The sequence below is a fragment of the Hyaena hyaena genome, unplaced genomic scaffold (assembly GCF_003009895.1).
Source record: "Hyaena hyaena isolate Hyena2069 unplaced genomic scaffold, ASM300989v1 scaffold_42, whole genome shotgun sequence".
Classification (NCBI taxonomy): Eukaryota; Metazoa; Chordata; class Mammalia; order Carnivora; family Hyaenidae; genus Hyaena; species Hyaena hyaena.
Window position 1 is genome coordinate 879,120 of NW_024080674.1, and position 26,960 is coordinate 906,079.

At 44.9% G+C, this 26,960-nt stretch overlaps 1 protein-coding gene and 1 long non-coding RNA gene across 2 annotated transcripts in view; both read left to right on the top strand.

The window, feature by feature from the left end:
* Window positions 1-14,663, top strand: part of BCAS1 (brain enriched myelin associated protein 1) — a 69,884-nt gene extending 55,221 nt beyond the window's left edge. Inside the window, exons 10-11 of the mRNA XM_039230003.1 lie at window positions 5,381-5,644; window positions 13,671-14,663. Coding sequence (XP_039085934.1) covers window positions 5,381-5,644; window positions 13,671-13,745 — 339 coding nt within the window. The 3' untranslated portion in view covers window positions 13,746-14,663. The remainder of the gene's footprint in view (window positions 1-5,380; window positions 5,645-13,670) is intronic.
* A 2,791-nt stretch (window positions 14,664-17,454) lies between these two features.
* Window positions 17,455-22,238, top strand: LOC120230400. Its single transcript, XR_005528000.1, has 2 exons — window positions 17,455-17,630; window positions 21,500-22,238. It is a non-coding gene; the product is annotated as an uncharacterized LOC120230400 (long non-coding RNA).
* The last annotated feature ends 4,722 nt before the right edge of the window (window positions 22,239-26,960 follow it).

Here is a 26,960-nt window from a genome sequence, read left to right on the forward strand (position 1 = left end):
CGCCTGGGTGGCTCAGTTGGTTAAGCATCCGACTTCAGCTCAGGTCATGATCTCACGGTTCGTGGGTTCGAGCCCCGCATCAGGCTCTGTGCTGACAGCTCAGAGCCTGGAGCCTCTTTCAGATTCTGTGTCTCCCTCTCTCTCTGACCCTTCTCTGCTCATGCTGTCTCTATCTCCCTCTCAAAAATAAATAAAATATTAAAAAAAAAACATAGCTAAGACATCTTTATAACTACACATATTCATTTCCTTAAATGGGATCATCTCATGCTCAACATCCTACCTTATAACCTGTACTCTTTCTTAACTTAAAAATATACCTCCATGAAAATCTCAACAAATATTCTTCAACTAATTTTTGCAATACAGAGAACTGGGTAAGAGCAGACTGCCTACGTTTGAACCCTGGCTCCACCATCTTTTACCTGGGTGACTGAAAACAAATGACCAAATGTCTCCATGACTCAGTTTCCTCCCCTACATCATGGAGCTAGGAAAAGCACTGTGTCCAGGCACTGTCCTATTTAGATGAGTCAGTGTATGTAAAGTACCTGGAATACACGATGAATGTTAGCTGCTGTGTGACTCAGCACCGGTTGCCCTGAAAACTACCATAGACTGAGTGGCTTAACAACAGAAATTGATTTTCTCACAGTTTTGGAGGCTGGAAAATCCAAGGTCAGGATGCCAGTAATGGTTTGGTTCCTCGTGAGGAGAGCACACTTCCTGGCCTTCTGACAGCTGCCTTCATACGGCGGCTCTTGTAAGGACACTAATTCTATTGGATCAGGGCCTCATCCTTACGACCTCAACTAACCTTAATTACCTTCTTTCTCCAAATGCTTTCACCCTGGTGGTTAGGGCTTCAATCTAGGAAGCCGTAGCAGTTGCTGTTATTTTCTTACTATCACTTATTATGCCGCTGATGGCAATTACCATTCTACACTATTTGTTCATATCACACACACAAAAATGGAGAGCAATGACTATCATTTACTATATTAACATTTCCATCATAATTGAATTAGCCTACATATTTCAACAGGGAATATATTGCTTTTTGCTGCATTCAAACTCTTTTTCTTTTTCTTTTTCAACTTACTGCCATGCCTGCCCCAAACTCGTTCTCCAGACCACTTCAGAACCAAAACTCTTCAAGTTGACTACCTTGGAAACACGATAGATTTACTTTATTCCATGTGAAAAATTTAAATATAATGGTACATTTTGTCTAGAATATGAACGCGAAACAGTTATGCCAATCGATTTGGATGCAGACTTGCGGAGACCGATGTGTATTCTGAAAGAATGATAAATGCTTAGTTTAATTTGGGGGGTGGGTGGGAATAGACATTCTCTATCCCCTTCAGATTTGTCCTCTCAGAGTTATAAAGAGTCTTGGGTGACGATTCTAGGAAAAGAAGCCCAAGGCACCTCCTGGTCGAGGTGTGCCTCAGGGTCTGAATCAAACGGGACGTTCCCACGACCTTGTCCCCCAACTTCCAGCCAGCGTCACTCAGTTCTACGGGAGGATACACACAAGATGATTCAGACAAGAATAATTTTTGTTATAAATCCTGAGACAGAGTCAAATCCCAAGCAAAGATTTTTAAATCATCCACATTTAATGACAAAGCAATCATCGCGCAGTTTAGATTCTCAGCCTACTCAAATATAAAGAACTGGCCATCTGTTATTTTCAGAAGTTAGTTTCTAAACCATTAAAAAGAACATTTAAGCCTAATAGCAATGGTGTAATTATGTGGTAAATGGACCTGATCCACTGAAAGCGCCCCTCCTGAAAAAAATCAATGTCCCGTGAAAGCTATTGATGTGTGGGCACTTCTCACTCCCCACCCCACAATGATTTGCCGAGGAAAATAGTGTAGAAACATCTGGAAGGCGAGTTGCTGGCCATTCATTCAACCCGTTTTGGTAGAGACTTACTATGTGTCAGAGGAGGTGCCGGGAATAAAGCCATGGAGGACAGAAGAGTTTTGTTCTCTGGAGTTCCCCTTGCAGCAGAGGGAGGCAGACAGAATATTCTCAACTGAGCCAAAAAATCCCCAAGATTAATGCAAGCATTAAGGGAACACAGCCGTGTTTTGTAAGAGAGGGGTCGATTGTCTAAACGGGGACTGCCTCCCCAAAGAGGGGGCATCTGAGCCGAGACTTGATAAGAGACAAGTGGCTGTCACGTCAAGCCCTGCAAACACTGAGCAGAAATTACAGCAAACGTGAGGCCCTGTTTTGAAAATAAGCTTGTTCAAGGAAGAAGAGGATGCTGTGTGACCGGAGCAGAATGAACAGAGGAAAAAGGGATTAGAGACGAGATTGAAGAGGCACGGGGATGCTCCACTCAATAAATATTTCCCCGAGTCCCTCGTCTGCACCCAGCTCTCGGATCCACACAGAAAGAATCAGTCAGGAAGATTCGCTGGTGATGTTGGATTAGGATGATGGGCTCTTCTCAGTCGACCTGGGACTCTGTGGTTTTAAAATTAATCTGCATGTCCTGGAACCCCGGCTCCCCCAGACAAACCAAGATGACTGGCCCCCTTATGTTTGGCATTTCCCATGGGCCGGACACCATGTGATAGAGGCTTTCCGTGACTGGCTGACTTACTCCTCAGACCACCAAGAGGTAGGATTTCTTCTGCTACTCCCCTACAGATGAGGAAGCTGAGAGAGCCAACGATTTATTCCAGGTCATCCAGCAAGGATGTGATGGGAACCAGAACCACACCGTGTTCTTTTGACTCCAGACACTAAACCCTTAGCCAATAAGTGGGTCTTAAAATCTTCTGTACAACAAAAACAGCTAATGAGGTGTGCAAGTGGTTTGTGGCCTTTCTGCAGAGCGTCATGGGGTGCAAGTGGTTTGTGGCCTTTCTGCAGAGCGTCATGGGGTGCAAGTGGTTTGTGGCCTTTCTGCAGAGCGTCATGGTCCCGCCATACAAGGGCATCTGCTCATGGCTCTCTGTTACCCTGGGACATCTGTATCTTAGCTTTTGCTACAACTTTGGCAAATGGGGTCTGACGGACTTACTCAACTTCTTTGGGGTGCGCTGGGTGTCTGATGTTTCCTTTCTCCAAAGAATCCTGCCCCCACATTGCTGTGACCTATGGATACTTTCGGGACTGGGGAATCTTCTGTCTTCTTGCTTCTTTCTAAGGGCTGTTCTTGGTACTGAGGTGAAGGACAGTCTTCACTGCTTATTGCCTTGTCAATCACACTGCATCTTGGCCCGAGAACTTTTTAACTGGGGGACAATATGAAAACTTTTACAAATCACAAGCTGTGACCTTCTGTGGGTCCCCTGTGGCCCACAGGGGTACTGGTGCTGTGGTGGTTTTCTGTGAGCAGGACTTTAAAACTTTTTCAAAAATAATTTATTTATTTTTAAAATTTACATGCAAGTTAATTAGCGTATACGGCGACAATGATTTCCAGAGTAGATTCCTTAATGCCCCTCACCCACGAAGCCCATCCCCCCTCCCCCCACCCCTCCAGTGACCTTCTGTTTGATCTCTCTATTTAAGAGTCTCTTACGTTTTGTCCCCCTCTCTGTTTTTATATTATTTTTGCTTCCCTTCCCTTATGTTCATCTGTTTTGTATCTTAAAGTCCTCAGATGAGTGAAATCATATATTTGTCTTTCTCTGACTAATTTTGCTTAGCATGTTACCCTCTAATTCCATCCACGTAGTTGCAGATGACAAGATGTCATTCTTTTTGATTGCTGAGTAATACTCCATTGTATGTGTGTGTATGTATATATTGTGTATATATATATATATATACATATCATATCTTTTTCATCCATTCATCCATCTTGGGCTCTTTCCATACTTTGGCTATTTGTCAATAGCGCTGCAATAAACATTGGGGTGCATGTGCCCCTTCGAATCAGCACTCCTGTATCCCTTGGATAAATACCTAGTAGTGTGACTGCTGGGTCGTAGGGCTGTTCTATTTTTAATGTTTTGAGGAACCTCCATACTGTTTTCCAGAGCAGCTGCACCAGTTTGCATTCCCTCGGCTTTAAAACTTTTGAAGTCAGTATCTTAAACTTGACATATTTTGCATTTAAAACAATTCCTTTTCAAGTTTCCATGTGAAAAATAGAAGACTTCACAGCACGGGGGCCATAATCCTGTACAGTGTCCTCACTGGGTCTGAGCAGCTGTTGCCCCTTTAAACAGGACATGTGACAATTTACCACAATCCCCTCCAACTCCAATTTTCTCCCCAACATCAAAGCCGGCATTGCTCAAACTGGTGTTTTTCTTAGGCTAGAAAAATATTTCTGATGTTGCTTTCCCAACGGGGGCGTAAGGTCTCCATGTGATTTTTCTTACCCCAGGCCTCTGTCATGTTTTTATTTCATCTGTGTGGCCCCCAACTACAGGAAAAAGGCTTTTACTTTGCAGATATTTTGTTATATGTAATTTACGTAGCATCCTCTAGAATTTTGGATCTTACAGCTTCCTCCCTCCAAACTGTAGGAACCAAGCAGGATTGCAAAAATTTCTCTTTAGTGTGAAAGATGTGCATTCAAAACTAAAAATAAAACACTCCTCTTCTTTCACCACTGTTTTATAAATGAAAGAACACTTTCACACGGGAAACTAGGGTAGACATAATCAGAAGGAAGGGAAGAATAGGCATCACCAAGAAAAGAGTTGTAAGTGGAAAAAACTCTCTCAAAGCTGGCTTAAGCACAAAAGGGCTTCAGGAACAGCTAGATCCAGGGGCACATGTGATACCCTCAGTTTATGGGCTCTTTCTCCCTCCCTCTCTCTTCCTCTCTCAATTCTGCTTTTCTATCGGCTTCTTTTTCAAGCAGATTTTTTTCCTGGAGATGACACCGGCCCTGGAAGCTACACCTTCAAATCCAACAGAAAGAAGACAGACCCCTCTCTTAGTTGATTTAGCAAAGCTCTGAAATTAGCTCAGTTTTTAATCTGCGTTCAGCCATCCTGAACCAGACACAGCAGCCCCATCTCGTGCAGGGCTCTGATTGGCCAGGCCCCAGCCACATGCCTTTGTCCTGGGGTGGAATTAGCTTGTCTGACATGAAAGAGGAGAGACAATGGTGGTTCCCCAAGGAAAACGCAAGTTGTAGTCCCAGAAAGAATGCTTGCTGAGGAAGCATAAATGAATAAATGATTAGATAAACAAATAAATGTCTCCTACTGTGACCTTGAACCATAATAAGCATTTGCACATTTTTCTTAATTTTTTTTTTTCAGTTCACCCAGGATTCCTGAAAACATAGACACGATCCAACATTGGAACACCTCTGTTTTGACATGTTTATTCACCTGAGCCTTGTCCTGCAGCTACTAAATATGCATTTTGTTTGAACTCACTGTAGACATTGGACTCCGCGGAGAAGGTCATCGCGCCCCCGGAGCCGGAGCCCGCAGGGGCAGGCCCGAAGGGCAAGGAGGGCTCCTCCAAGGACAAGAAGGGGGCGGCTGAGGGCACCAAGCAGAAGAACAGCAAGCAGGAAGCCAAAGAGCCGATGCAGGGCGTGGAGCCGGCCACGGCGGAGGTGAACTCGCTGCAGAACGGCGACAAGTCCCAGAAGAGACCGGAGAAGCGGCGACAGTCCCTCGGGGGCTTCTTTAAGGGCCTGGTAGGTGGATCGTGCATCTCTTCTTTCTGAGCCCTTGAAGGGCCAGAGGTGTGGTCCCTGCCTTCAAGGAGGGACCGGCCTGGACATCGGTCCAACAAGTATGGTGGAGCACCTGCGCGGTGCCAGGTGCTGAGCGAGGCACGGAGAGCAAGGTGCACACAGGCATCACCAACCGGCCGGACACCGGGGTGCTGATTGATGGGGGCAGGGGTCCCGAGTGCGGGAAGAGCCAGGAGCTGAACGGAGCCTGAGTGTGAGGACGTGGCCCTGCCCTGGGGTGGAAAGGAGTGTCAGGGAAGGCTTCTCAGAGGAGGTGAGCTCTAAGGTGGGGCCGCAAGTTAGCCTGTGCGGGAGGGGGCGGGGGGAGGTGGGAAGGTGCAGCGCGTTCCTGCCAACGGAGCAGCAGGTGCGTGGGTTGCTGGAGAGACAGCACGGAAGCGAGGCTCAGCCTGGCTCGAAGAGGCAGGCACAGGTGGTGATAAGGCGCTTCAGGGTCGGTCTGTGGCCGAAGGGCGCCTTGAAGCGTTTGAACCAGGAAACTGCTGCGAGCCTGATCTTGGGTGCTGGGGACGCAGAGGCGACTAAAAGTTAGCCCCTTCCCTCCAGAGAGGCCTACACAGGGGTGAGCGGAGGCCCGGCATTCAATAATTGATTAGCCTTTGGGTTATTTATTTGTGTCTATCTAATTCTTCTCCGTACCCTGCCCTAGACTGTTAGCCTCGGGAGAGCTGTGACCAGACGGTCGTGGGCAGGCGTGCCGTCCTCCACAGCGCAGTCGTAGAGCGTAGGGGACACCCCTTACGTGTTTGTCGAATGGATGAAGTGAAATGCGACACCGCTAAATGTTTTATTATATAAATCCTGGCAAACAAGGCGAGTGTGAAGGTCATTAATCGAATGATAAGCAAGGTGATCAAGCATCCATTAGGAGTCATACCTGGAACCCACGAGATTGTGGCTGGAGCCCCGAAAGCAGGGCAAGGAAAGAACACTGACACTAGCCACGGGGCCGGAGTTAACCGGGCTTAACCTTCGTGTTGTGGTAGAGATGGGGGGAGGGACGTGAAGCAAACTGCCCTAGATCGTTCCTGATTGTCCCCGTCCCTGAATACACGTAGGTCTTGGTGACCTGTGATAGCTGGAGGCTGGGGAGTCCAGTGGTTCCCCTGGGCCCAAGTTTGGTCTCCAAACAGCATCTGTGGGAAGCCTGTTAGAAATGCAGAGTCTCGGGCCCCAAGCTTAAAGTTTTCTGATAAATGTCATCATATCTCCACCTGGTCTGTGTGTCTGAGTGTGTGTATAAAACCTCAATGTGAGGCAGTGCCCAAAGTCAAGCTCTGAGGCTGTTTGGAAAAGGGCAGCCTGGCCCAGAGTCCCTCTCTCACTCCCGAGCCTCTGGTGAAAAGCTTTTGTCTGGTTCTTAAGAGATGAAGGAGACCCACCATCAAAGGAGGGGGTGGTGTCTAAAAGACTGATCACGTTCGGGTGATTTTGCGGGAAAATTTGTGTCTGTTGTCAGCTCTCGCTCCTTGGAGAGGCATGCAAACCCTACTCACACTTTTCTAGACATTTCCAAACCGACTACTTCTTCTGCCCAAAGTTATGGATGAACCATTCCCTGCCAAACCACAGCGCCCGGGCGGCACATGGTGTGGGAAGGGTGCTGTTCTGGAAAGTTCTGAGCTCACAGGCTCAGTCAGCTCCTCTCTTTCTTGTTGGTTTTGGTTGATTCTTGGGGTTTTGCTTTGGTTTTTGTTTGTTTGGTTGGTTTGGTCAGAGGCTCGGGGGGTGCTCTCTGCGCATCTCCTTACCCACACATCCCTGTCTGACAGGATGGCTCTCGTCCGGTGGTTCTGAACTAGTGATTTTATATGCAGGGGACATTGGGTAATGTCCAGACACCATTTTGCTCGTCACAACTAGGAGTCGGTGCCATCGGGATGCTGTGGGTAAGGACCAGGGATGTCGCTAAATGTCCCATAGTGCACAGAACAGCCCTGCATGATGAAGAGGCATCCAGCCCCAAGTGCCCGTGGTGCCAGGCCTGAGGAGCCCAGACGTGACCAAACAGCATGTCGGACAGTGGAAAGGACGGAGCAGTGCCGAGGGGGGTGTGCTGTGAAGGCAGGCGGCTTCACTCGAGTCCTAAGCCTACCACTTCGTACGTAGCTGTGTGACCTGGGGTTAGTCACTTAACCCCTCAGAGCCCTGGCTTGCCTTATGCAAAACTGAGGTGATAATTACAGCTACCATTTGAGGGTTCCCATGAGAATCAAATGAATATATGCCCTACAAGGGCGCCTGGGTGGCTCAGTCCGTCCGCCTCTTGGCCTCGGCTCAGGTCATGATCTCTCCTTGCATGGGTTTGAGCCCCACGTTGGGCTGTGTGCTGACATCGTGGAGCCTGCTTAGGCTCCTCTCTCTCTTACCCTCCCCTGTTTGTGCACTCTGTCTCTCTCAAAATAAGCAAATAAACCTAAATACGTGCGCGCGTGTACACACACACACACACACACACACACACACACACCCTGCTGGATCCAGCACGCGGCACAAAGCAGGAGCTCCGCGGTGGACGCTATCATTTCCCCAGCAAGTTTTCTGGGACTTTCTGTGTGGACTGAGCTTAACCCCCAGCAAAGTGGGCCCATCAGCCCACATTGCTCTCACCTTAAAGCCTCCATGGGACTCCTTTCCCTGCATTTCCTTCTCCCTTCCTCCACTACCACCTCTCTCTCTCCCTCCCCAAGACCCTCTGCGGCAGTCAGTTTCCCAAGTTCACTGCCAGCCAATCCCTGCTTGCTCTTTGCCCTCCGGGTGAGGTCGTATCTGCTCGGCTCCTTCCTTCCCCCTCCTCCATCATGCGGCCTGAATTCCAACAGGGAGCAGCCTCCTGAGCAGTTCATGCAACGTGTGAAAAGAACTGGAAGGAAGCCTTTAGAACACGCAGGTACAGCTGTTTGCAAGCATTTGGTTTTTGAGCAGAGGGACTTCGTTTACAAAGAAAATGTGAGACCCTTCACGTGTATATGTGCATGTGTGCGTGTGTGTATATGCGTAAATGTGGCTATAGAAACATATCTACTTGATTAACTTGGAAGGAGTGTGGGTTCCCCACCCCATGTTGCCCAAGAACCACCTAGCTGATGGCCCCCTCATCTCTCCCACTAGGGGGCCCCCCGAGACACCTTTATGTAGTGCTACAGGATTCTATGCAGTCCAGTCTGCACATTTTAGACGAGCCAGTGGAGACTGGAAAGAAGCAGGGCTTATCCTTTATTCCCCCAGAGCTCTCTACGTGTCATCGCTGTCCTTCCCCACTGGGCACAGGCTGAACCGAGGCTTGTGACCATTAGCTCAGTTACTTCACCCACAGCTTGGAAAGAGCAAATGGTGCACAGGATGGAGACTGGACAACGGGAGATCTGAGGCCCAGATTCCAAGGCCGGTGGCCAGTCCATCGCTATCTAAGCTGGCCCTGGCTTATCTTGGAGCCGGTTTGCACATCTGTGAGGATGGTTACAAATCACTGCCCCCCTCACTGGGCTGGTGAGAGGGGCCAGATGAGAGTAAATTTGGTTCGGCTGGTTGTAAACCACGCAGTAGAGTCCAGAGACATGAGCAAGACAAAGATGGGGTCTAATGCCTCTGATCTCCAAAGTCCATGCCTAATGGGGCCAGTAGGGGGTATATGTGTGTGAAGGGAGCTGGAAGGGGTCTGTGGCAACTGGAAAAGCAGGTGCCCCATCTACAGGGGGCCACTCAGTACCAGCCATTTGCTGCCTTGCAGGTTTATGGGCCCAATATAGCAGGTCTTCTTGCTCTTCAAGAGAGAAGAACGAAAGTGCAGACTTTAATGTAAAATATTTAATTTTTATTTTTTATATTAAAGATTTCTTTTTTTGAGAGAGAGAGAGAGACAAACAGAGCATGAGCAGGGAGGGGGAGAGAGAGAGAGAAACACAGAATCGGAAGCAGCTTCAGGCTCTGAGCTGTCAGCACAGAGCCCGACAAGCGGCTCAAACTCACAGACCGCCAGATCGTGACCTGAGCTGAAGTCGGTTGCTCAACTGACAGAGCCCCCAAGGCACCCCTATTTTTTTAATTTTTAAAATGTTTTTTACTTAATTTTGAGAGAGAGAGAGAACACAGTGGGGGAAGGGCAGAGAGAGGGGACAGAGGATCTGACATGGGCTCTGTGCTGACAGCAGCGAGCCTGGTGTGGGGCTCAAACTCACAAACCAGGAGATCATGACCTAAGCCAAAGTCAGACGCCCACCAACTGAGGCATCCAGGTGCTCCAAGACATTTAGTTTTTAAATTAAATGCTGACATTTAAAAATTAAAGAAGAAAATCTGTTTGTCATAATCCATTTACAGCCAAGTTCAGCTCAGGGCAGGCACTTTGGGAGCTGAGTTTGCTGCACTTGCCCATCGAGACCCTCCGTACTGGGGCGACTGGGAGGCTCGATTGGTTAAGTGTCTGACTCTTGATTTGGGCTCAGGTCATGATCTCACAATTCGTGAGTTTGAGCCCCATGTTGGGCTCTGCACTGACAGCAGGGAGCCTGCCTGGGATTCTCTGTCTCCCTCTCTCTCTGTCCCTCCCCAGCACATGCTCGCTCTCTCTCGTGCGCGCTCTCTCTCAAAATAAATAAATAAATAAACTTTAAAAAAATGTTAATAAAAGATTTTTTTTTTATTATTTCTAGGAGAGAGAGAGAGAGACAGCGTGAGCAGGGGAGGGTCAGAGAGAGAGGGAGTCACAGACTGAAACAGGCTCCAGGCTCTGAGCTGGCAGTCAGCACAGAGCCCGACGCGGGGCTCGAACCCACGAACCGCGAGATCATGACCTAAGCGAAAGTCGGACGCTTAACCGACTAAGCCACCCAGGCGCCCCAATAAAAGATTTTTAAAAGACCCTCAATACCTAAAGGAATACAACCCTTGGAAGCTAAGGTTTGGGGAAGTGAGCGTCAGGCCGGAGGCCTATATGAACCAGGACAGACCGCAGCACAGTGGAGGGCGTGACAAGGGAAGTGGGGATGGAACATTTTCCTGGGGCCAGCCCAAGTCTGGCCCTCAAACCCCAGAAGAAGCTTGGATTTGCACCCAGCGCTACCACTTAGTGGCTGCGTGACCTTGGACAAGTCACCTTCCTGAGTTTCAGGTAGCTTATCAATGTGCTAATGGTACTGGCATCACAGAGTTCGCACAAATGAAACGAGATCAGGTATCGCATCCTTACAACTATGCCTGGCATGTGTTAATTTGTCAGGAAGGAATAACTGTCTTGTTATATTTGAATATAACATCCTTGAGAGCAGTCTATGGATTTTTATGATTCTTATTCAGTCAGCCCCTCTGTCAGCTGTAAAGATGCAGGATGAGTGAGATGCCACCAAGCGTCCAGCACTTCGTGACTTAGGTGTTCATGGCTCAAGGCAGACGGACTGGCTGGGAACCATCTAGAGCGCAGGACACTAGCTCAGGACTCGGGCACATGGGACACAGAGCTCGGGCCCACCACTTCCTGGTGGGACACGAGTGACTTGAGCTCACTGAGCTTTCTCCTCTGAGTTGATAGTGACAGGGATGACGGGGTCAGCCCCAGAGGATGCTGGGAGGGCCAGGGTGACCACACGAATGAGACAACAGGCTTCCAGACAAGGCACTGATCAGAGGTCGGGAACCCGAGAGGGTGGAGCCGTCCTAGAGCTGTGACTCCCAGCTTTCACTGCTCCCTGTTGGCCACTCCTCTCAGCCCTCCCACCGATGAACACGATGCACTGCATACAGTAGGCAGTCCATACATGTTGTCCAACAAGACAAAACACAATCACAATAACTCTTTTATAGCACTTACTATGTGAATGCACTTCACATGCACTCACATCTGAGCTGCACCGCCTCCCTGCAAAGCTCCAGGTTACCAATGGTAAGATTGAGGTGCAGAGGGTTGAGCAACTTGACCAAAGCCAAGCAGCTAGGAAGTGGCAGATCTGGAATTCAAAACCCAGCAATCTGATTCCAATGGTAAACTGCACTACATCGCATTGCACTCTACAGAACGTGCTTTACATGTACTACTCTGTATTACATATGCTATATGTATATAACATGTAATACTACATGCGCTACATAGTACATTATATTATACATGCACTATATACACATCATGTGTACATTGTATCTATTGTACTATACTAAGCCATGTTATATTTATTGTACTAGATTACACTACTGTACTACACTATGTATTGTACTATCTTATACTGTATATACTCTACTACGTGATACTATGTATTACTACGTATTATTATTAATACTATGTATTACTATGCTATGTATACTTTATAATAGCATATTAGACTATTCTACCCAATATTATACTATACTGTAGTATATATGCTATAGTATATTGCACTGTGCTACATATACTATACCATACTATATTTACTGTACTGTACTACCCTATATATATATATATATATATATATATATATCTCATCTGTATTATATAATATATCCTATACTATTTATACTATGTTGGGCTATAATATGCCATGCTACATTTAATACACCAGATTTCATTATATGTATACTATACAATATATACCATACTATCCTATATTATACTATCCTATATTAATTAAAGCTAGCCTGTACCATGTATATATACTATACCATATATACTTTATAATACTATATAATATAGTACTCTATACTATACAGCTATATATACTTTGCTATATCATACTATCTCATATATATATATACAAACATACACACTTTACTGAACTATATGTACTATCCTATATTGTACTACTATTAGCCTAAACTACATATAATAAACTGTAAAACAGGGCCAACAGTAAATACCCCTGACACACACAGTAGCATGCATGACTCTCAAATCCATTATGCCGTATGGAAGAATCTGGACTCAAAGGCTGTGTACTCTGATTCTGTTGATATGACATCCTGGAAAAGCAAAATTCTAGGGATGGAAACAGATCAGTGGTTGCCAGAGTCTAGGGGTTGGGGGAAGGGATTGACTGGAAAGAAGCTCAAAGTGGATCTGAGGACTGACTGAACTAGTCTATATCTTGATTTTGGTGGTGGTCACATGACTATCGTGTTGGTCAAAGCTCCTAGGACTGTACACAAAAAGGTTGATTTTACTTTATATACATTATACTGGACAGAAAAGGCAAAATAATAGTAACAGCAATAGTAATAATCATACTTGACTCACAGAGTTTATTCAACCATATTCAGTGAGTACTAAGGAGTATCTACCTCCTGGGCACCAGGCACCTTCTAGTCACAGAGAACACAGCAGACGAAATTCACGGAGCTTCCATGCAGGTGGAGGAGACAGACGCTCAGTGGCTTAGACAATAAGATAATTTCAGATGGTGATTATGTTTCATAAAAAGTTAAACAGGGCAGTGTGGTTCAAAAATGATCAGACAGGCTATAACTAAAGCAAGACACAACTGTGGAGGGTTCTTTACACCGCAGGTAGTGTTCTATTATAATTATGTTGTTATATATTATACTATTATAATTATGGGTATGAACTCACTTTATCTTGGAGCAACTCTCTGAGAAACTGTATTGTATCTTCCCCATTTTAAAGATGAAGGAACTGAAATTAAAGAGTTAAATAAGGGGCTCCTGTCTGGCTCAGCCGGGAGAGAAGGCAACTCTTGATCTCGAGGTGGTGAACTCAAACCCCATGTTGGGTGTAGAGATTACTTAAATAACTAAATAAAACAAATAACTAAATAAAAAAAAGAGTTAAGCAATTTCTCTGTGATTTCACAATGCCAGAAAGAATATAACTGGGCATTGCACTCCAGCATCTGACTGAAGGCTACTCTTTTATCCACCACTCATGAAAAAAGTGTATTTATCTAGCTCCACATCTGGCACAGAGTCAGTGCTAAATGAATAGCAGTGGTTACTCTTGATAGTTCAGACTTTCATTAGGGTGCAACTTCTTTATATTTTTCTCCAGGGACCAAAGCGGATGTTGGACGCTCAAGTGCAGACAGACCCCGTATCCATCGGACCGGCTGGCAAATCCAAGTAAACAAATCACTACAGTTCCCACCAAGTTGTCCCGCAGCAAGATGTCTTCTCCCTGCTCCGTTTCCCTCCCCGCCCCCCAGCCCACTCCATGTACATAGTCTTCTAATGGCCATCAAATGAAAATCTGCCTACAAATTAAGCCTGAGCTGTTGTATATTGAGGTGTATTATTTACGTCTCGGGTCCAGTCTTTTCCAGTAAATAACTGTAAAGATGGTTTAGCAGGTTAACCGGTTAGGTTGGAAGAGTTGAAGGCAGCCAAGCGGAGAGTGGAGGGCGGAGGAATGCGTCCTGGTGAAGTTATGAAAATGGCAGTGTTGAGTAAGTTGCAGAGGGAACTAAGCTCTGTAGTAAACACACACTCCTCTTCTGAGCTCCAAGAGGAGAGACGAAAATCCGTTTAAGTTCACGTCTGGGGGAGGGACAGCACGGGCCCTATGCTGGGAAGTTGCCAGTTTCCTGGAATGGAATGCGTGGGGAATGAAAAAGAAATGGGTAAGAGTTGCTTTTCGAATAGGGTCCTTGAAAGTTATGGAGGAGAAGGAAAAGATTGACCGCAGAGGGTTTGAAGTGATTTGGGGAAACAGTTGCGCTCAGGGACCAGAGAGAAAAAAACAAAAAAAAAAAAAAAAAAAAAAAAAAAAAGGCGCAAAATAAATGAAGTTGCAAGTTTACTTTGCGACACAAGGGGGCACCGAGGTCTCCGTTTTAATCCTGCATCCTGTAGCCCTAACAAAGATGTGGCCTCTGCAGTCTTACATTATTAATGCTTCTCAGATGGTTGAGGGACTCGCTTCATCTGTTCTGTCTGACACTTATCTCAAAGTCTGTCTGTAATTTCCTAATGTTCTCAGGATGTGCTCTGATAAAACCCTCCCCATAACCCCAGTTAATAAAAATTCTCCAGCAGATTATTCAAATACCCGACGTTGCTTTTTTTTTTTTTTAGTCAATAGGACCAGGAGTCTATTAAAATGTAATTCAAAATAGCATATGATTGATTGATATCATGTATACTGTATCTTTCTTTTTCTGATTTAATAAAAAAATACATTTACATCTAAAGCATCTTTTAATTTTCAACTTTTAAAGCAGGTCTCTTGTCCTGAGACGGCTTTATAACCCACCTTCCACGGTGTAAACAGCCATCTTTCTCCATCTCCTCTTCCCTCCCAGGTGCTCCTAGAGTTTTCTCCTTGTATATGGGCACACGCACATGCAAATGTGTACACACATGTATTTGCGCACACACACACACACACACACACACACACACTCGTACTTCTATAAAAGTACTGCCTTAGGCCGGGCTGCTGGAAGCAGAGCCTGAGACAGGGATTCAGAAGCATGTGACGTCACCCAGGGAGGACTTGGAGGGGGCGGGGAGTGGAAGTGAACACCTGGGCAGGGAGGGCGCTGGGCAAGGCTTGGTCTCAACTGGAGCTGAGTTTCATCCTGATCTCCCAGGGAGCTCTGGAGCCTCAACTGCACCCTACAGTTGGGTTCTTTGAGCCAAGGGGGCCGGCCTTTGTACCTTTGTTGATGAGTGACGGGCCACCCTGGGAAGCGGTGGGACGCGCCAGGTGCTCCCGCTAAGCTGAGAAGCTGGCGTCCCTTAACAGGTAGAGGTTGAGGGCCTGGGCAGTGTCCACTACAAACGCACAGGATAGTCAGATATGTGTTCATTCCCACGTAGGGACACACCCATACATATAAACCCGCTTTACACACAGAAATGGAGAAATGCACGCACACATTCATACTTATATATTACATACAGGAATGATGCACGCACATATTCACAAGCACACACACACATAGACACATGCAGGAAACAGATTCGCTCATCACGCTGACTCTTGCAAAGCCGTCATGCGTTGATCTGAAGTAAACCTTGACTCGGCTCCTCTGACAAGTCTTACATTAGGAAAATAAAACCATAGCTTTGGCAAAAAAAAAAAAAAAAGGCATTTGGAACACATGTTCAGGAAAAGAACGGTATCCCTAAAGAAGCAGATGGGGAGGGGGCGTGGCGTCCGCTGTCGCTCCGGCCAGTGAGCTCCCAGCGTGGGTGGCCATTGCTAGGTTTCAGACACAGATCAGAGGTCTCTTCCTTGCAGGTTTCCCTTTAGCCTCTCCGGACCTGCGGCTCCAACCTGGAGGTCAGTGTCTGTGACTCACCCGGCTGAGGATGACCTCACGCCGCTTCATGTCTGAGCGCTTACCTTGGCGCACATCAGGGAAAAGTCCCCTGGGGGAAGCCCTTGCTGGCTGGGTGACTGTACTCCACCAACACCATCAGAGAACACGGCCCGATTCAAGGAAACCAGACAGCTGCTTATTCCTTTGTCCCCAAACACCAGGGGGGTCGCCTAGTGTGACCTTTGGTGAGCTCTGGGCCATACTAGTCCATTGAGAAAGGTGACAGTTTCATTTGCAAGTTTCACCTCGCTGGGCACAGGGGCTTTTTGCCCTGATGAGAAATGCCCCCAGGCAAGACTGAGTCACAATGCAGAAGGAGCCCTCCTCCCATCCCCCCACCTCCCTGGGCGGGGGTGGGGGGGGCATATTTTTTTAAAAATCTTAAATGAAGTTCTTTGCTGAGAACCTCCCTGCAAAGCCAACACTTTCTGTAACAGTTTCAATCATTCTGGCCAAAAAAAAGAGAGCAATCATTAATGAAATTTCTTGGATTTTTTGTTATTGGCATTTTCAAAAGGCAAGAAAACTGAAGCCAGAGTAGACTCAGAAAATGACTTATTTGGGGGGTTTGAAATCTAGTAGGAGCCTCAGAAGCACGTTAAAACCCCATTTTTGAGTTTTGATGGTGGGGGGGAATGTGTGTTATTTTGTTTTTTAGTTGGGAGCTCATTCCTGATGCATTTATTTACAGACAATACTAACTTCCATACCTCCTCCTGAACTCCTGTGAAAAAGAGCAGAAACTCCCCAGATGAGCTCAGGAGAAGGCTCTCAGTCTCAAAGAGCCTTGAGGGACTGAAGTTCCTCAAAATCAGAGCCCAGAAAGGCCACTTGGACGGCAGAGCTGTGCCCGTGGAAACAAGAAACACACACTCTGAAACTGAAAGGGAATTATGGCCTGCAGGAGGGGCCAGAGGGGCCTCGTTAAAAATTTACCAACTCACTTGTTTATTTACTTTTTATTTTTAGGTGCACAGGGAAGTGTGTCTTCTCCAGTCTCAAGAAGAAATGGCCCTTCCAAGAATTGAGCTTTTGAGCCGCCACGGCCGCCACTGGGGGAAAAACAAAAAGAAAAACAAAACAAAACAAAAAAACCCCACTCTGCTTCCCAGTTGCAGCTGATGGTGACTATTGGACTGATACCCATAAAAGAATTCATTCCAAAGCCCGCTTGTTCACAGCAGCCCGCCAGGTCCCTCGTGAATTCATCATCTAGGGAAGGGGAGGCATACCTAAAGAAATGCCAAAAAACAGAGGGAATAGAGAAAGAAAGTTAAGTTCTTCGGGTTTTGTTGCATTCCTCCAGCTCTTCCCTTGGAGCAAATTATCCAGAATTTCAAGACGCGCACGCACACACAAACGCACACACAATCGCACACACTTGAGCTGGACTGTCCTTGTTTGCTTTCAAACAGTCCAGATGCAAGAGACTGGAATCTCTACTCTGCTGGCTCCTTCTCCAGCTGTCCCCCTCCCCCCCCCCCCCCACCCCAGAAGGGAACAGATTTCTACAATCCGGACCTGACAAATGCCACTTCTAATGCCAAAGAGTCCCACGTGGATCTTAAGCCACAAAAAAGAAAATCAGCTAGCCTTCGTACTTGAAAGACAATTTTGGAAAGGAAGATGATTTCAATGATTAACTCACCCAAGTCGCTGACGCAGGGCAGGCGCTTTGCGGAATGGTAAGAATGATAAGGGGTGGTTTTAAGCATCCTCTCCACCTCCCTTTTGAAGCCTTCTTAAAAGGGGGTCCGCATGGGGAGTAGAAATGTCTCCTCCGCAGGCTAGATCGTCCTCACTCCATCAGTGAACACAAAGTGGCCAACTGGAAATTAACGGGCTCCATTAGGGGAGAAAAAAAATTACTGAGCAGCAAATTCTGTAAATTTGTAATTCAGATCTTAGCGCTGGCCTGAAAACAGGTTGGGATCCAGCCTTTTGCATAAATTGGTGTTCTGGGGAGTTTAACCCTTTCGCCTCTGTTTCTTCTCCCCAGAAAGCTACTCATTTTATCTTCTTCCTCCCCTGGCCCTTTAACTGGCCTTGGCAGACATAGCAACCCAGGCAATTTTACAGAAATAAGGATAATAATAATAATGCTTCACATTCTCACATTCTGCAGTTTATAGAATGCTTTCTGAATACATTATCTAATTTAAAGCTGTATGCCCCTAATGGAACTTAATTGCCACCTTTGTTATATTTTATTATGAGGACACTGGCATGCACCTGTATGCCTTTTTTTTTCTCCAAAGGAGCACTTCTTGACAAAATGGCCCCCAGCTGCATTTCTGCCAATGGCTGCCATTGAAGGAGCTCGTTGCTTTTGTGTTGGGCTCTCACTCAAGGATGTTTTTATTTAAGTCTGGCCACATGGGGGAGTTCTAGAACGTAAGGTGCTACCATCTCCAGCCAAGCCCTTTTCCCTGACTCCCTCATGAGAAGGTTGGGCCGAAAAAGCTCTTAAGAATATGTTTGTTGACTAACTTCTAGAAAGCAGTCAAGTTTAGAATAAGAGGGCCAGCCTGGGCAAGTCAGCTGCTTTGGGTGATTCCCAGTCTGTCAGGCAGAGATAAAGTTCGTTGGTTTGGTTTTTCCATTCTTAACAGCTCAGTCTTGAAAAGAGGCTTAAGAAACGATATGGTGTTGCAAACCATTTGGGTTGGTGTCACTGCAAAGCATATAAATTACCCTCACCGGCTCTTCATACCCCACAATACAGCCTTACCTCTCACGTCTCCGCACGCACCTAGCGGGCAAGTGACTTAACTTCTCAGTCGCCTCCCCAAACAAAGGGGCAGTATTAGTGCCTATTTTGTGGAGCTGGTGGCTGGTGTATAATAAACACGAAATAAAGGAGAGCTGTTATGTCATGGGAAACTTTCAGCACCAAGTAACAGAAAAGTCCCATTCAAAGTGGCTAATAGCGATAATAATAGCAGCAAGGATGTTTATCATTTCATTTAAGAGATGTTATATCACAGCCTTGCTCTGACTCTCTGGACTCTGCCGTGCTCCATGGCTTGACTTCGCCCCGAGATCAGTGCCACATGATAGGTGCAGTTCCAGACTAGGCGATTATGGGATTATCATAATCAGTTTTGATTTATCATTTTGGTGAAATAGATATTTAGAGGCAACTCCAATGATGCAATAAACAGGCAATTATTGGCATCAGTATCTTTAAAATTAGCCATGCCTCAGCCCAAGTATGCCCCTTCGATTCCAACTGACGGGATCTGGGCATTTGTGACACCTTGCCCTTCCAGAACGGGGCCATGAGACTGAGCTCATCAGCACCAGGGACTTTCTTGTGCGTCTCACTCACAGCTCTATTGTCAATGTCTAGCGTAATGCCCAGATGCAGTAGATTTTCAACAAATACTGGCTGACTGGATGTAGTAATCGATAGAAACCCTATGGCCACCTCCAGTGGGCAGTGGGTTGCCTTATGCTCTGGTATGAGTTTATTTTAGCACCAAGTGTTCGATCACTTTAATCAGACATCCACCCTCCCCAGCTGCCCTGCCTAGGGGTTCTCAGAGCATCGTCCCCTAATAATCAGCATAAGCAGCACCCGAGGATGAATTAGAGATGCGAATCCTCAATCCTCAGTCCAGACCCACCGGATCAAAAACTCTCAGGGTGAGGCCGAGCAATGTGTGTTTTAGCAAGTCCTCCAGATGGTTCTGATGCACAGAAATTTGAAAAGCACGGGTCTAGATAGAGCTACCACTCCACTGATCATCAGCTTAAAAAAACTAGCCCTGAAGATGCATGCCAGGTATCATGTGCCACATAAATGACCTTGCTTACTACCCATTTTACAGATGAAGAAACAAAGGCTCAGAGAGGAGAAGCAACGTTGCCCAAGGACACACATGTCAGAGTCAAGGCTGAAACCCAACCTAAGCTCCCACAGGCAGGTTTTTATGCCTGTGGGAAAGATAGTCAGGCCAAAGGACAATAATAATATAATGTATGATAAGTAAATGTAGGGTATGGTGGAGCTCAGAGGAAGGCACTGCTACAAGACTATAGGGGATGGAGGTTGGCCATTTGAGGTGGTGACAGTTGAGGGGATTCACAAAGAATGAATAAGAGTTGGCCAGAAGGGTTCTCAGCAGAACAGGAAGTCCAGAAGCTTTGGGTCTACAGAGACCGTGGCAAGTAGTTCCGCATGACCAGCCTGAGGCCATGGGAAGGACAGATAAGACAGTGGAGACTGGAGAGGAGGCACAGACCAGATCATCGAGGACATGAAACAAGGAGCCCATAACAAGAAGTTTAAACTTTTCCTGAGAAGTAGGAAGGAAAATATATGAGCTGGAGGGTGGCAGAATCCAATCTGTATTTTGGTGGTAGGTAGGATCTAATGTAAACTCAACTCAGCTAATATTCACTGAGTGACCTGAACTCTCTACTAAGTATTACAAATGTAGTTATTTTATTCTTAAGCCTCTTTAAAAGGCATAAGAAATACCTGTTTAGATAATACCTCTCAATAGGGTTGGTCCCTACAAGAATGCTTAAATGCTCATTTCCAAGTGTCATAAATAAGGGTTTGGAATCTGGCCCCTGATCCACCCAGATGATCTGCACTTGCGACTCAAGGCTGAGAGACTGTGAGCAAGTTATTATGCATATAAGAGCCTTAATTTGTCCCTCTGTAGAATGGGAATGATAATAGTACTTAACTCAGAAAGTTGCTAAGAGTAAATAAGACAACACATTTCTAGCTTGTAAGTAGAGTGCCCGGCAAATAATAAGCGCTCGGTGAGCAATATTGATGAGGACACAGATGATATCTGCCCAAGGCAGAACACATGTCTTCACTCTCATGGGCTCAAAGGCCACCCAATCTTTAGGTCTAAACTGTGTGCCAGGCTCTCTCCATCCTGGTAACCAGTGGCTGGCTGGCTCATCCAAGAAAAAAAGAAAAGAAAGAGGAAAGAAGAAAAAGAAAAATATTGATTTTCCCTGATATCCATCTCATTCTAAAGTAACATAGAATTTCTGGAGAGTAGACTCAAGTCTGCCTTTGGCTTTCCTTGACTGTATCTTCTTATAAGAGTAGCCAGGTTGCCTTGGTAGCAGACGCTGTGGGTGGCCCACCTCATTTCTCTTCAGCCCACTTCAGAGTTTGCCTGTAGCACTGAAGGCTCTCCACCTGAAAGATCCCTCCACAATTGGCTTTTCTTTTTTGGTGGTTTTCTCCATGGGCTATGGGAACGTGTTCAACTCACATGCAGGGCATTCTGGAAATGTCTAAAATTTTATGCCCCTAGGGACAGCTTTCAAGCAATGAGGGATTGGAGAGAGCAGATAAATATCTCTGCTTCCCCATCTCGCAGAGGGATACTTTTGAGGGGTCTTCTAAATGCTCTTCAAGGTCCCCAGCAAAACTGAATCCTAGTTGCACACAGTAGTGACATACTCATGAACATACTCTCCCTCTTGGTGCTTCCTGGGATCACCTTCCAAACTCCCTGCCTCCAAGCTCTTGTCTCAGTGTCTGCGTCTAAAGCACAAACATCTGTATCTCACTTAGGGTCCTTGTGCCATGTAGTTCAGTGGAGGAGAGTTAATACGTGCTGGAAGAGCTGAAAAAGTAAGCACGTGACAAGGAGGCCACCCAGAGATTAGACGCAGGAGAAGAAAGTTGCAATGCCATTGGGGCCAGACAGACAGAAGGAAGAGGCGATACTACCAGAGCAAGAGAATCCGGACACTCTGGGGGACATGGAGCACCACATAGGGGTGGGAAATGCTGCCTGAGGGTAGCTGGGACCAGAGTGGGGCCATCAGGGAGCACTGCCTTTCCGCTGACCGGAGGGCATAGGAAAAATACCTGGGAACTTAAATAGAATCCAGTTGGCAATGGAACATGGGAAATGCAGTTCGAAGGGAAACATGGAAAGAGGTATTAATGAGCAATTGCCCAGCACTACCTCAAGCCCTGGTTTGAGAGAAAAAAAGAAAATGAGAAAGCAACATTGATTAGGGCCCTACACCTATCCTGTATCTAAAGAAATGAACATGTCTTTGAATGATCCCAGTAACACCAACTCACTAAACTTCTTTAACTTCACTTTGACATCCATCAAGTAGAGATGACAATGGAATCTACCACGTGGAGATGCAAGGTGGCTTTAATGATCTACCCCACGCCAAGCAGCTAGCACTGTGCGTGGCACATAAGTGTCGAATAAATGCTCATGCTCATTGGAACATTTTGAGATTCGGATTCTCTTTGAGTGTCTGGAAGCCCATTAAAAGTCTTGCTCAAACTTGTTTCTTCCCCTCTTTACTACTCAAAGCCTCAACCTCAATGTCTAGAATCTGCCGCAAGTCTCTTTTTCATTGCCTTAAAAAAATCTTTCCACTTTCACTGAAGTTCTGCCAGTGCTGATGGAGGAATTGCTCTCTCCTCCCCTCTTGACTCCCAGCCCTCTCCCCGAAACTCCCACCCCCTCCCTATCTCCTCTGGCCGCTGGCCAGTTGTTCACAAGGAGCTTAGCAGTTTTGAGGATACAAAAACAGGAAATTATGCACCAGTCCTGACTAAGGCTAAAAACTCATATGCAAACCTTTCATCATACAGATTTCTTCAGCTCCCCAAAACTAGGGCCTTGAAAAATCAGGTCCCTGGCCAAGAGCACTGGATTTGCTTAATCATTTCCTTTGCAAATTTATAACCTCTTTAACCATGAAGAAGTAATGGTGAGAAAGAGGGAGGTGGGAGTTGAAATATTTTAAGTCAACCACAAGACAGGACAGGAAATTCTGGAAAGGGAGGGGATGGTAGTTTTTCTTTAATCCCTTAGTGCCACAGCAGACTAAAACAGCAACTTTGGGAAAGTGACCATTCTAGGAGATTCTTTTACTGTTGACTCTGACCCCAAGTGAGATGTTGTAGCCATCTTCACTCAGAGCTGAATACAGAACGTTAAAGGAGAAAAACTCTGAGATGACCCTTTATTTGACTCAGGCAGCAAACATTTACTGAGTGACCTAGTCTGCCCTTGTGCTGTGTAGAGAGAACTAAGATGGGCTTCCAAACAAGCAAAATAATGTCCCCATTTGCTCAGTGCCAGTAGAAAGTTGACATGCCTATTGGAGGCCGCCTACCAGAGAATCTGAAGTGGCTGACCCGAAGCTGTTCTGTTGTTAAAAATCTCTGAATGACAATATAAGTGGCTTTTTTGCTTTTGGAAATTTCCCCAGCAAATCAGAGCTGTGTACTTTACTAATCCTTAAGGTAAGTCATTATCTTTAGCAGTGATTTTTGTCTGAAATGGGGGACCAGCCCATTAATGTTGACCCAGCAAATAGAATGGGATGGGATGGAATGGAATGGAATAGAATAGAATGGAACGGAAGCGAATGGAACCGAACTGAATAGACTAGACTAGACTAGAATAGAATAGAATATTTCATGATGTATTACACATAATATGGCTAATATTGATTAGTGAAAGTTTAGTTTTGATTAGAATATGTGCATATAGATTCATGAGGTATTTCTCACTTTAGTTTATAATCAGATAACTTTAGAAGCCTCTGGTCTTGCAGCTTAATAGTTAAAAGTGTGGGCTCTGGGGACACCTGGGTGGCCTGTCAGCTCAGGTCATCATCTCACAGTTGGTGAGTTCAAGCCCAGCAATGGTCTCTGTGCTGCCAGCTCAGAGCCTGGAGCCTGCTTCAGATTCTGTATGTCCCTCTCTCTCAGCCCCTTCCCTGCTTACACTCTGTCACTCTCTCTCTCTCAAAACTAAACATTAAAAAAATTGAAAGTGTGGGCTCTAGAGCCTACCAGCATGGGTTCAAATCTCAAGAGGTATACTAGCTGTCTGAGATTACACATATCGATTAACTTCTCTGAATTTCCATTACTTCAGGGATGGACAACATAATAAAGAGAAATATAAAATGTAATATTGGCCATCATAGTCTCTCAGGTTCTAGGGCCATTTATATTCATGAATTGCCATTCTGTCCCCCTATATCTTTCCTTTGGTTGTAGACAGCTGCTAATCTTCTGGGGTCCACTCCTCTTAAGTAAAGTTACTCTGTCTATCTTAAACTCTCTCTCCCTCTGATCTTCTGTCATTCCCTCAACCTCCAGATGCTAACTCCAACATTGTCTAGGGAAAACCAAAGCCATTTAATATGTAAAACTTTTTTCTGGAAAGATGTCCAGATAGCTAGTTGCAGACCATCTCACCTATTAGCAGAAACAAAAGCTAGACAAGAAAATTGGTATGAAGTCATCCTAAAACAGAACCACAGTGCTCCACATCTATTGAAAACAGCAAGGGGACTGAAAAAACTGATGGAAATCAAAGGATAAAACCTTTTTAAAATTAAGACCTGAAAGAAAATAACTACCAACCTGTAATTCTACATCCAGTAAAAATATCCATCAAAATTTAAGATGAAATAAGTATATTTTCAGACAAACAAAAACTGAGTGACTACATTACCAGCAGACTTTAACTACAAGAAAGACTAAGGAAAGTCCTTTAGGAAAAAAGAAAATACTCTCAGAAGGAAGACTAAAATTTTAGGAAAGAATGAAGAGCAGCAGAAGAACAAATGTGTTCTTAAATCTAAATGAATATTGACTGCATTAAAAGATAATAATGTCTTGTGGGGTTTAAAAATATATGTAGAATTAAACTTTATAGCAGCAGTAATGCAAAGATAGGTAAGAGGAAAAGGGAATTAAACATACCTTAAGTTCCTTACATTGCCAGAGAAGTAGTAAAAACACTATTTCATTAGACCATAGTAAGTCGAGGATCATACTTATAATGTGTAGGATAATAAAAAATATGGAAATAACAAGCTAATAGGAGAATGACCTAAAAAAAGATGTCATTAATGTAAAAGTTCATAATAAAGGAAAGCAAATGGAACTCACAACAGGTGGAACTAATTGAAACAGCTAGTAATGTGTTAGTATTACTATGTTAGTGACACATTATTACATTAAATGTAAATGGACTAAATGTAAATGGACTCAAATGAAAAGAGAGATTATCATACTAAATGAATAAAACAACAACTATTTTCTGCTTGCAAGAGACAAACAAGCCTTAAATATGAGTATACAGACAGGATGAAAATAAAGGGTGGGAAAATATATTGGATGCATACACTAATCAAAAGAAAGCTGATTAGTTGCTCTAGTATCAGATGAAGTCAATTTTAAGGTAAGAAACAATATAATAGAAAGTATTTTATAATAACAAAAAGGGTGAGTAACATTGAAAGATAGAACAATCCTAAATCTAGAAACATCTCTGATATAGCCTCAATACATAGAAGGCAGAAGCCACCAGATCTAAAAGGAGAAATAGAGAAATCCACAATCATAGTGGTAGGCTTTAACGTTCCTCTATCAGTAAATAATGGACAAACCAACAGAAATAAATCAATAGGAATAGAAAAATTTTGACGAATGCTATTTAACACACTTGACCTAACTGACATTTACCAAAGTAACTGGTAACCATATTCTTTTTCAAGAGCACATGGAAAATTTACTCAAGTTGACATGTGCTGGCCTACAGAGTAGGTCTCGAATTTAGAAAGTGGGTGGCAGGGCAGGGTTTGCTGATAGATTAGATGTGAGGATGACAAAGAGAGGAGTCAAGGTTGATGATGAAGGACCCAGTGCTCTGAAGTTCAGAGTGACTGATTCATGCTACACAGTTAGCATTTTGGAAGGATAAGGGTGTGGTATCTATAGGTGTGTGTAGGGGTGTGTGTGTGTGTGTATGTGTATGTGTGTGTGTGTGTGTGTGTGTGTGTGTAACAGTCATAAGTTAGTCAGGAGTATTTAGATGTGTGAGTCAAATAGGGAGTGAACCTGTGTCCAACTGAACATGAAGCAATTATTCAAACTTGGTTTCTGGAATATTCCCAGGGTGAAGTTATTTCCTGTTTTTATCACCGTCTTCCCAGTTTACATGTTTGTTTGCCTTATGAACTGGGTTGGCATCATCTGTTTCAGTTTGCAATGGTAGGCATACAGCAAAAACTCCATAAAAATCCCACAGACTTGACAGCCATTTCTGAGAAATGAAGTGGACAGCCCGATTCCTGTCCTCTCTTATCAACGTGGAATTGGGTTTATTCATCTGCTGACTGAGTATCAGCTGTGATTTTGGGTCTGGGAAAGTGATAAACAAGAAAAGCAGAGAAAAAAAAGTGGCAAACAAGAAAAGCAGAGAAAATTCCAGGACAACTGAGGAGGCATCCACTCCAAAAGCCAAGTATCAAGGAAGTACTGTAGGAACTCCCACACATAATTGCAACATATACCGTCATGTGATATGTTTGGAGTAGCAGTTGAGAACATTCTGGAACTCAGTTCTCCTCTGAACTGTCTCTAAGACATTGGGCTCGACATAAAACAGTTTCTTCACTGTAACGTGGGAGTAATGTTATTTGATGATACTATCATTATAGAGGTAGATCAGGTAGTATTCAGAGCCTGCTCAGAGCAGTGCTTGGGATCAAGTTCACAAAATTAACATTTGCAACTTTTATCAGTATGCTGTTTCAAATAGTTCTTTCCTTTTTTAAAATCATGAAACCATAACATTTTTTTAGATGTTAGGAGAGAATAAAAGTAAAAGAGTCTAGGGGCACCCAGTGGCTCAATCGGTTGAGTGTCCTACTTCAGCTCAGGTCATGATCTCACAGTTCGTGGGTTTGAGCCCCGCATCGGGCTCTGTGCTGACAGCTCGGAGCCTAGAGCCTGCTTCGGATTCTGTGTCTCCCTCTCTCTCTGCTCCTCCCCTGTTCATGCTAAGTCTCTGTCTCTCAAAACTAAATAAACATTAAAAAACATTTCTAAGTATGCGTCTGTCATAATCCCATCTCCTTGACTCAATCTTATGTTTACATGGTACCTTCAAATATTTTTTTATATTGATTATGTCATTGGTTTGAAAGTACCTGGCATATAGCAGGTAATCAATATATGCATCCTAATTGCC